Source organism: Mytilus californianus, unplaced genomic scaffold (genome assembly GCF_021869535.1).
Source record: "Mytilus californianus isolate M0D057914Y unplaced genomic scaffold, xbMytCali1.0.p SCAF_3, whole genome shotgun sequence".
Lineage (NCBI taxonomy): Eukaryota > Metazoa > Mollusca > Bivalvia > Mytilida > Mytilidae > Mytilus > Mytilus californianus.
Genome location: NW_026262679.1, coordinates 26,850,252 through 26,861,889, shown reverse-complemented (window position 1 = coordinate 26,861,889; position 11,638 = coordinate 26,850,252). Strand labels below are relative to the sequence as shown.

At 34.2% G+C, this 11,638-nt stretch overlaps 1 protein-coding gene across 1 annotated transcript; it reads right to left on the bottom strand.

Annotated features, from left to right (window-relative positions):
• Positions 1-1,709: 1,709 nt before the first annotated feature.
• On the bottom strand, positions 1,710-10,290 carry LOC127734251 (probable ribosome biogenesis protein RLP24). The gene is made up of 5 exons (XM_052244028.1): positions 10,171-10,290; positions 6,035-6,221; positions 5,725-5,788; positions 3,389-3,471; positions 1,710-1,939 (listed from the first exon to the last, which is right to left on the bottom strand). Exons 1-5 carry the CDS (start codon positions 10,249-10,251, stop codon positions 1,863-1,865), a joined length of 492 nt encoding a protein of 163 aa, XP_052099988.1. The 5' UTR covers positions 10,252-10,290; the 3' UTR covers positions 1,710-1,862.
• Between the last annotated feature and the right edge of the window lie 1,348 nt (positions 10,291-11,638).

Here is an 11,638-nt window from a genome sequence, read left to right as displayed (position 1 = left end):
TTTGTCCATTAACCAGGACAACCTTGTTTTTCTCCCTTTTTTGCCCCTAATTCCTAAACGGTTTGAGCCATAACCCCCCAAAGCAAATCCTAACCATCCCTTTGTGGTATGGAAACTTGTGGTATAATTTCAGAGAGATCCATACACCGTTCCACAAGTTATTGTCTGGAAACTAGAAAATGCTTATTTTTGGCCCCCAATTCCTTAACTGTTGGTACCATAACCCCCAAAATCAATCCCAACCTTCCTTTTGTGGTATTGAACCTTATGGTAAAATTTCATAGAGATCCATTCACTTAAACTAAAGTTAGAGTGCGAAAACCAATGTGTCTTCGGACAGCGACGACGCCAACGTCATACCAATATACGACCCCAAAATTTTTTTGCGGTCGTATAAAAACTGCATTTGACCCCTATGTTCTATTTTTAGCCATGGCGGCCATGTTTGTTGATGGATCAAAACTTCGGATACAATATATAAACTAGATACCCTAAGGAACATTCAGTTAAAGTTTGAAGGTATTTGGCCCATTAGTTTCAGAGGAGAAGATTCTTGAAATTTTTTTTTAGTTTACGACTACAACAGACGACAAGTGATGGCATAAGCTCACATGGCCCTTCAACACAGGTGAGCTAACAACATATAAAACGTAAGTTAAATATCATATCCACTAATATACCAAAAATTCATATCAATATCCCAAAGATAATAAGTCCGACAACTGAGGTATGTAATAATGTACATTGGTAACACTATCTTTCCCATACAGGTGGGAGGTTTGGCTAGCTATAAAACCAGGTTTAATCCACCATTTTCTACATGGGGATGGGACTGTGCCAAGTCAGGAATGTGACAATTGTTTTCCATTTGTTTGATGTGTTTGAGCTTTTGATTTTGCCATTTGATAATGGACTTTCTGTTTTGAATTTTCCTTAGAGTTCCATATTTTTGTTATTTTAATTTTTCACAGCCAATTAGTATTTGGGCCTAAAATCAGTACAGTAAAAATACTTTACCATAAAAAAAAAAATACATACATGTGCCTGTTCCACACCAGGAACCTCTTAGGTGGTTGTCTTTTGTTATATCTTAATGATTTTTGTTATACGAAATTTGAAATTGATGGCAGATTTTTTTAATTTATTCAGAATTTTTCAAGACTTTGGACAATGCAGAGCTTACAATATTGTATAGTCAATAGTGTCTTTTGTTGAAGACTGCTAAAGGTATTTTTTGTGTTGTTATGTTGCTGTCCCATTTGGTGTAATCCAACATATTTTATTCATATATATTGTAACAGGAGAGCATGATATTTCTTCCCAAATATTCACTGTATCAACAAGAGATTGAATCACTACCAACAGAGCTAATTGAGGGGTAAACATCTATAAGGTCAAGGAACAGTAGATTCAAAGCACAAAAAGCAAACTGAAACTATCACCTATCAGTAAAGAAGTAACTTTAATTTGTGTAAACATTTTGAAATAACAATTATTCTGTGCACACTTTTCAAGAAAAAAAATATTTCAACTATATTTTCTCCCCTTTTACAAGTATTTTAAGAAATGATCTATTGCAGGCTCACCAACAAAACTTTATGGGCTTTGAAACATTTTTATGAAATAGAAAAAAACTTCCAGTATGCTATATATACTGATCTTGTTCAATTGAATTGTTCTCAACTTGAAAATGATAATAAACAGAAAAATTGTTTTTTTTACAATTTATTTTAATGACCGGTGAATCATCAAAAAGTTTCCTTTAAAGTGTCATTTCTTGTATCTTTTCAGTGGTAAAAATGTTTTAACATGTTCAATGTAAATGATAAGTTTGTTTATTAAGATGACAGAATGTCTTGTGATCACAGTTCTTCATCCATATCAACATCTTCTTCTTTGATGACTTGTACCATTTTTCTTTCCAACTGTTTTCCTTTAGCTAAAATAAAAATACAAAGGGAAACTCAACAATTGATGATAAAGTCCTACCATCATGTCTGACAGTACTTTCATCTGCTGAATGAATATAATAATGAAAGTAGATAAGATAGATAGCTGCTTATATTTCTAATGGCAAATATACATTACATAGGACAAATAATGTGATAAGAAAGTTACTGTAAATTCAGAAATTATTGTGAGGTTTTTATTAATGCGAATAATGGGACTACTTGAGTATCGCAATAATAAAAACTTGTATTTTGATATCAAATACATATATCTGTATTTAGCTTTTCCTAAAATCGCAATAATTAAACTTGCATTTTTGTTAATTCTTCAAAAATCACAGTCAATAATAAATGCATGTAATAATTTCTGAATTAAGTGTATGCTGCTTTGAACTAGATTGACACACAGATTCAAATTTTAAATGTGCTAGGTAATTAGGTAACAATCTACAGAAGACATGTCAATCGACATAGAAACATTATTCTGACTTCGAGCTAATCAATCTTTGCTCATACTACCACCTGAAACATGATAGACAAAGAAGCAGCTAAAAAAACAAACTTTCAATTTTTTGGTCGTCCCTGCCAAATATCAATCCACTACCTCCCATATTTGAAGCAAACCTTTAACCACTAATGTTTTTAACATACATGTATAAGAGATGTGTACTTGGAGACAAAATCGATGATTATTTAAATTCTTAGGTAAAACTTTTTGTATGTGTCTTGGTGGTAAGATGTATTGTGCATATTTGGCTTTTTTTAAAGTTTCATTGAAGTTTAGCCTTAATTGAAGAGAAGTTTGCCAATGTCAAAATTTTCTCATGAATTCATGAATAACGCTGACCTATAGTTGTTAACTTCTATGTCATTTAGTCTCTGGTGGAGAGTTGTCTCATTGGCAATTATACCACATCTTATCTTTATATGAAAGTTTCACTGAAATCCATGTCATGCTGGTTTAAAAGGTGTTACATATAAATACAAAGGTATTACAACAATGATGCTCAAATTAGTTATCACAATGTTTCAGCTTAATCTGTAAGACCAAGCAGTCCATGCCCAAAGCAAATAATGTAAGTCCAGAAATCATTACCAGGTTTTTATTATTGTGAATATTAATGCGACTAGGTGAGTTTCACAATAATAATTCACATTTTGAAATCTGACACATATATTTGTATGCAGATTTTCCTGTAATCACAATAATTATTCTCAAATTTTAGTTTTAGTTTATTTCAATAAACATATTAATTTCTAAATTAACAGTATCAAAACTGCCATGAAAAACATAACTGATGAGTTTAGAATCATTGGATTCAGTCATTGGAAATAAAAGTCCCTAGAATTTATTACAATTCACTGATGGCAAAACATCACATGGTTTTTGGTCAAGCCATCAAATATAATATGAATAAGGGTTGTTAAATTTTGTTTACCTCCTGGTGCTCTTATCAAGTGAATATTTTTCTCTACTTCCTTCACATCAGCTTCTTTCCTCAGTTCTTTACCTTTCTTTAATCTAGAATTGAGCATTTGTTTCATAATTTTCAAATATTTTAATGATTTATAACTATAACATTTTATAAAATGTACATATAATGATTTACATGTATACAATGTACAAGATGACTTATTCTAATTTGCTTTATAATGTGAAAAGATATAGTCACAGTGTGTGTTTTAATGTACAGTACAGACCATTTTCTTGGCATTTACTAAATTAAATAAATCTTCATTTCAACTACTTTACTAATAACATAGTACCACATTAAAATTGTAGCTGTTATACACACATTTCATAATTTTATTGGGTATCCATTAAACAACATATATAATTATAGGTAGGACGATGCAACTTTTAACATGACTAATTAAATTTTGTTAGAGGTCAGACATGTACCGGTAATCAATATTAAAATCATGCAATTGGTTTTCTTTTTTGAATTGTTTCACATTTTGTCATGCCTAGAGCTTTTATAGCTTTCTATACAGTATGGGTTTTGTTCATTGTGGAAAGCTGTATGGGTGTTGTGTTTTCATCCTTGTCCTTACTTCTCTGGTGGATAGTTGTCTCATTTGCAATAAATCCACATCTCCTCATTTATATTGAGCATACGATTGACAACGCAAAGTTTTGTAAGAAATCTCTCATCTGATACTTAAAAAAAACTTCTATCTATTGGAATGAATTTTATGTTGAAAAACTTCATCTTCATATGCAGAAATGGAGAAGTCTGTAGTTTGCTATTGGGAAATATCAAATAAAAATCTGAGTAAGGAATTAAATAGGACATGACTAACTGTAATGGAATAAAGTGATGCAGTTTATAGTTTAATTACATTCTTATGTATAATATATGATATTTTGCATTAGACAGAAAACAACAGGAAATAGCAGGGTCTTCCTCCAAATGCAGGGAGCCATTAATTTATACATGCATAACAGCCACATTACACATGTATTCTTATTCAAATGTCTAAACTGTCACTTTATTTACCCTTTACTTTAGTTTGTGAACTGAATATACATGATATATAATCAGGGCTTTTATTCTTTTTAAAGAAGTGTGGAATGTGTTGATTAGACAATAGATTCATTGAACACAATTCTGATAGAAATGCATTAAACATAGGAAATTCTATTCATAAAAGACAATCATTTTATATTTTTATACATCTATGCATGTTTATTGTCATACAGCCCAGGGTCCAACACTTACGGTTGTCCGATTGCCCGGGGCAAGTTAATGCCGTATTCGGAGGAGTAAAAACATCATCTTGGTTGTCCGATCGGGCAAAAGAAAAAAAAACTGTTATATGATTAAAATTTCACAACATCAATAGTGTCTGTTGTTTTGTCCATAGATTACTCGAGCTCAGTGATAACACTGCACGGTCGAGTAAAGTGGTCTTAACCCCCCTTCAATGCATATATTTCGTCATTTGTTCGCACTGAATTCCCCATTTTACCAAAAATAGATCACGTTTAAAAATATTGGCCAATCAGGTGGCCGCGGCTTTGCTTCGTCATTATCGTTATCAATCGGGACACCACTCTGGCGTTTCCGACGCACGTTTTATTCCCACCGATCAATGGAAAGCGGAGGTCTATTTTCATTGTTCTAACTTTAGAATTTGACAACGGATGTGTATTTCCCTAAGATCATGAAGATGGAAAACATAAAAGCTTGAAAGAGAAAATGAAATTAAACTTTAACAAATTTGTTAGTTGTTGTCAGTTTATTAAGAAGGGTTTTTTGAAATGGCATTTCTTAGATAAATTATTATGAAATAAGTATCTCTATGTAAATGATCCAATTCCCATATATTCCTCGATCTTTTCCCTCCCTCCTCGGCTCATATATGCCTCATAGTATCTCAGTGGTCAAGTCTAGTTGCTGCCATCATGGCACAACAATCAACCCTGGCATGTAAAAGTTTGGGCATGTAGATTTCACTTTCGGACAAGTAAAAGTAATAGGGCACTTGCCCAACTGGACAAGTTGGTATAAAAGTTAATGTCGAACCCTGCAGCCTGTTGATGACACTGGGTCACACCATGAAATTCTGATCAGTATAAATAATTAAACATTGCTATTTCAAATTATTAAATAGTCTAAATCAGGGTAATTTATGGACCTACCCATGGAACATACAAAAAAATACAAATTAAATGTGCAAACTTTCAACATGTCCAATGACAGAATGAACAATACTGGTACTATAACTTAGTCAATTAAGTTTTTTAATCTTTGCAAACTGACATACTGACCTATTTAATATGTACTGATTCTGTCGTTTAATTCTTATTTCTTCTATTCTCTTCATAGCTTTTACTGAAAGCATAAAACAATCATACATGATGTGATGTCATAACAATTTAATTTTTTTTTAGATATTTGATCTTCATATTTCAAAATGTAATTTACTATTTTACATTTTTTACATTCATATGCATCATGTGCATGCTTCATAAAAAAAAATCTTTTTATATTTTATCATATCATTTGTTATTTCATTTTTTATGTACTTACTTACATAACCCTTATACAACTATATGCAATGATTAGACAAGAACTTACTTGATGTCTGCCATAACTCTCTGTCATATTTTACAGGAACGTTTCTTCTCTTTTCAAACTCAAATGATGGATCTACTGTTAATTCTTTTCCAGCAGCCTTTCTAAAAGCTTTTGTCCATTTTGCTTTTCTTGGATTTCTCTTCTTTTTAAATGCTCTATGACATTTTGATCTGCAGAATCTAAAAATCTGTAAAATATAGCAAAACAAGTTGAGTAAATTTCACTTACAAAATTACAATGAAACTGTTAGGATTACAATGACATTTTTAGGTTTACATAGATGATCATTGTAAATATACTTCATTATTGTGCATCATTTGGAATTAAAAGCTTTAGATCAACCCTGGCTGCAACCTATGATGCAACAGTTTATATTGAATCCCTAGACAAAAAACTAGAGGCTCTCAAGAGCCTGTGTCGCTCACCTGACTCTACTTTGGTTTTAGAAATCATGTAAAGATAGATAAAAATCATAACAGATACCCAAATAATGATTGAGGCCAAATTTTGATTAATATTGGTCCCGTTATTTAATAAAATATCCTGGTGGCAATCTTGAACAGTAAATCGGCAACAAAGTAGCAACACTTGGTCAGCACTTCATAAGGAACATTCATGCCATGTTTGGTTTCATTCCATTCAGTGCTACTCTAAAAGAAGACATTTGTATGTATTTCCCATAGGGTCCTATGTTAAACTAAGCCCCCCCCCTCCTAGCGGCCATCTTGGATGATGGATCGACTGCAAAGTAACAACACTTGGTCAGCAACTCATAAGGAACATTCATGCCATGTTTGGTTCAATTCCATTCAGTGGTTCTCTAAAAGAAGACAATTGTATGTATTTCCCATAGGTCCTTTGTTAAACTAAGCCCCCTGCTGTCGGCCATCTTGGATGATGGACCAACTGCAAAGTAACAACACTTGGTCAGTACCTCAAAAGGAACATTCATGCCATGTTTGGTTTCATTCCATTCAGTGGTTCCCTAAAAGAAGACATTTGTATGTATTTCCCATAGGTCCTTTGTTAAACTAAGTCCCCTACTGTCGGCCATCTTAGATGATGGACCGACTGCAAAGTAACAACACTTGGTCAGCACCTCATAAGGAACATTCATGCCATGTTTGGTTTCATTCCATTCAGTGGTTCTCTAAAAGAAGACATTTGTATGTATTTCCCATAGGGTCCTATGTTAAACTAAGTCCCCCGCTGGCGGCCATCTTGGATGATGGATCGGCTACAAAGTAACAACACTTGGTCAGAACCTCATAAGAGACATTCATGCCATGTTTGGTTTCATTCCATTCAGTGGTTCTCTAAAAGAAGACATTTGTATGTATTTCCCATAGGGTCCTATGTTAAACTAAGTCCCCTGCTGGCGGCCATCTTGGATGAATGACCGACTGCAAAGTAACAACACTTGATCAGCATCTCATAAGGAACATTCATGCCATGTTTGGTTCCATTCCATTCAGTGGTTCTCTAAAAGAAGACATTTTTATGTATTTCCCATAGGGTCCTATGTTAAACTAAGTCCCCCGCTGGCAGCCATCTATGATGATGGATCGGCTACAAAGTAACAACACTTGGTCAGCACCTCATAAGGAACATTCATGCCATGTTTGGTTTCATTCCATTCAGTGGTTCTCTAAAAGAAGACATTTGTATGTATTTCCCATAGGGTCCTATGTTAAACTAAGTTCCCCGATGGCGGCCATCTTGGATGATGGATCGGCTACAAAGTATCAACACATGGTCAGCACCTCATAAGGAACATTCATGCCATGTTTGGTTTTATTTCATTCAGTGGTTCTCTAAAAGAAGTCATTTGTATGCATTTCCCATAGGGTCCTATGTTAAACTAAGTCCCCTGCTGGCGGCCATCTTGGATGATGGATCGGCTACAAAGTAACAACACTTGGTCAGCACCTCATCAGGAACATTCATGTCATGTTTGGTTTCATTCCATTCAGTGGTTCGCTAAAAGAAGTCAATTGTATGCATTTCCCATAGGGTCCTATGTAAAACTAAGACCCCCGCTGGCAGCCATCTTGGATGATGGATCGGCTACAAAGTAACAACACTTGGTGAGCACCTCATAAGGAACATTCATGCCATGTTTGGTTTCATTCCATTCAGTGGTTCCCTAAGAGAAGACATTTGTATGTATTTCCCATAGGTCCTTTGTTAAACTAAGTCCCCTGCTGTCGGCCATCTTGGATGATGGACCGACTGCAAAGTAACAACACTTGGTGAGCACCTCATAAGGAACATTCATGCCATGTTTGGTTTCATTCCATTCAGTGGTTCTCTAAAAGAAGACATTTGTATGTATTTCCCATAGGGTCCTATGTTAAACTAAGTCCCCTGCTGGCGGCCATCTTGGATGATGGATCGGCTACAAAGTAACAACACTTGGTCAGCACCTCATAAGGAACATTCATGCCATGTTTGGTTTCATTCCATTCAGTGGTTCTCTAAAAGAAGACATTTGTATGTATTTCCCATAGGGTCCTATGTTAAACTAAGTCCCCTGCTGGCGGCCATCTTGGATGATGGACCGACTGCAAAGTAACAACACTTGATCAGCATCTCATAAGGAACATTCATGTCATGTTTGGTTTCATTCCATTCAGTGGTTCTCTAAAAGAAGACATTTTTATGTATTTCCCATAGGGTCCTATGTTAAACTAAGTCCCCCCGCTGGCGGCCATCTTGGATGATGGATCGGCTACAAAGTAACAACACTTGGTCAGCACCTCATAAGGAACATTCATGTCATGTTTGGTTTCATTCCATTCAGTGGTTCTCTAAAAGAAGACATTTGTATGTATTTCCCATAGGGTCCTATGTTAAACTAAGTTCCCCGATGGCGGCCATCTTGGATGATGGATCGGCTACAAAGTAACAACACATGGTCAGCACCTCATAAGGAACATTCATGCCATGTTTGGTTTTATTCCATTCAGTGGTTCTCTAAAAGAAGTCATTTGTACGCATTTCCCATAGGGTCCTATGTTAAACTAAGTCCCCCGCTGGCGGCCATCTTGGATGATGGATCGGCTACAAAGTAACAACACTTGGTCAGCACCTCATAAGGAACATTCATGTCATGTTTGGTTTCATTCCATTAAGTGGTTCTCTAAAAGAAGTCAATTGTATGCATTTCCCATAGGGTCCTATGTTAAACTAAGTCCCCCGCTGGCGGCCATCTTGGATGATGGATCGGCTACAAAGTAACAACACTTGGTCAGCACCTCATAAGGAACATTCATGTCATGTTTGGTTTCATTCCATTAAGTGGTTCTCTAAAAGAAGTCAATTGTATGCATTTCCCATAGGGTCCTATGTTAAACTAAGTCCCCCGCTGGCAGCCATCTTGGATGATGGATCGGCTACAAAGTAACAACACTTGGTGAGCACCTCATAAGGAACATTCATGCCATGTTTGGTTTCATTCCATTCAGTGGTTCTCTAGAAAAAGTTCAAAATGTAAAAAGTTAACGCCGACGACGGACGACGGACGCCAAGTGATGAGAAAAGCTCACTTGGCCCTTCGGGCCAGGTGAGCTAAAAAATTGGATCAGGGCTTGCAGCCAAAGTAAATTTTACTTAACATGTAATGCTGTTATAAATTACGGAAATGTAACCAAAACTGACGTTACAACACCAATAATGCATGATTAAGGGTCATAACTTTGTAATTTAATTTGTGATTTGCCAAAGGAAGTTCTTTTGTAATTAATAGTAATATCACAACTTTTTCTTTTTTAAATTTAAAGTATTTTGGCACGATTTAAAATAAAACCGTGGGTCCCACAGCCCCAGCTTGTCTGGCAAAACAGCCGTTGGACGTCAGAGTAATCTCGGACTACTGTTAACATGGTTAAAGTATATACGATTTTCTAGAAAAACAAAATGAGTTCTTATGGGAAACTCACCTGATCAATCAGGCAGATTTTTGTACAGAATTTGTCCTTTTTCTTTGATAACAAGTGCCTTTTATTAAAATTTACAAATTGAGGCCCATTAAAATAGACAGTATTTTTTCCGTTTAAATCAAGTAAAATTATGAACCCTGTGACATCATGGACTATTCTACTATTGTGCTATTATAATTAGACGTGTATATTTACTTTACAATCATTTCTAACAAATTGTATTCCGTGTCCAGGATATACAGTGGAAGAACAGAAGTAACACTTTTCTAAACGCATGTTTACGTTTTAATTTCACCGGAAAGAGAAATTCTTGGAGTAGTACAGGGGCAAATTTAAGCTTTGTATTGATTGGAGGAAATTCAACTTCAATCTTCAACTAAAGCCCAAATCCAGATTTTAACAAAATACAACAATAATGTCCGATTTATACATTCGATACAAACAAAAGTATATTAATGATTATAAAGGGAAATTAGAAAGGATTATTTCTCTGCATGTCGAAATATTTGTTTTAAAAAGTTATCCATTCATATTTTCATATAATATTTAACTTTAAACATTAAACATATCTTTTTATTTAAATTTGTTGGCCCTTGTGGGGCACTGATAAAGATACATACATGTATAAAATGTGATGGAATGATTCAAATAAAGATAATATAAGATAAACTATGTTCTTACACATGACAGTATTTGAAAAATTATATATTAAGAAAAGTATTTTTTTATTCCATAGTTAGTTTGCATACAATTTGTTAGTATACATATAATGTTTTTGTCTTCATTAGCAGAGACATATATTTACATACGTCTCTGTCATTATAAGACCAAATATTTTGTTCCCCAATAGTTCAATAATATATATATAAAATTGTCTAATTTCATTTTTTGTCGTTCTTTTGCATAGAACGGATTAAAATGTGTTTTTTTTTTTTAGATATTCTTTAAAGAGCATTAGACCAAAATATTCCGCGCTTCTTACTAAAAATGTGCAAAGGATCAACGTTACGCTTTTACTACCCTATAAATTTATGAAAGAAACATTCAACTCTTAATGGTCGGGTTGTTGTCTCTTTGACACATTCCCCATTTCCATTCTCAATTTTAATTCTTATGATAAGGAGATAACTGTATTTTATTTTAAGCTTGGCCTTTATAAAACGTAGATTTTACTGTCGCAAATTGAGTTTACCTAGCGACGTGTAGCGGAGCAAGGTAAACGGATATTTTCGACACGAAAATAAAGTTTTACGAAGGCCAAGCTTAAGATTCAATACAGTTATCTCCATTGTAATGCCACATATTAAAATAAATTCCATTTTAGTAAATGTTTTGGCTTAAAAATGCCGTCTTTGGCATCTAAACAATGTGGCGTCATGTGTATAGTCCCGATATCAAATATAAACACTAGACGTATTTATACTTTTCGTACGCGGCTTCTGAATGGTTTAAATATTGACAAAAAGAAAATTTTTAGACACAAAATGTGAAATTTTTTTTTTGTTTATTTTTTGAGAAATAACATACCAAAAAATTTCGGAATTCAAAATGGTGGCTTTCTTTAGTTACGAGAACGTGGAATCTATCCCTTCAAAATATTTGTCAACGTCCAATGAAAATTGTCGTTCTAAGCGAATTGCATTAAAATTACGTTTTCGTATCA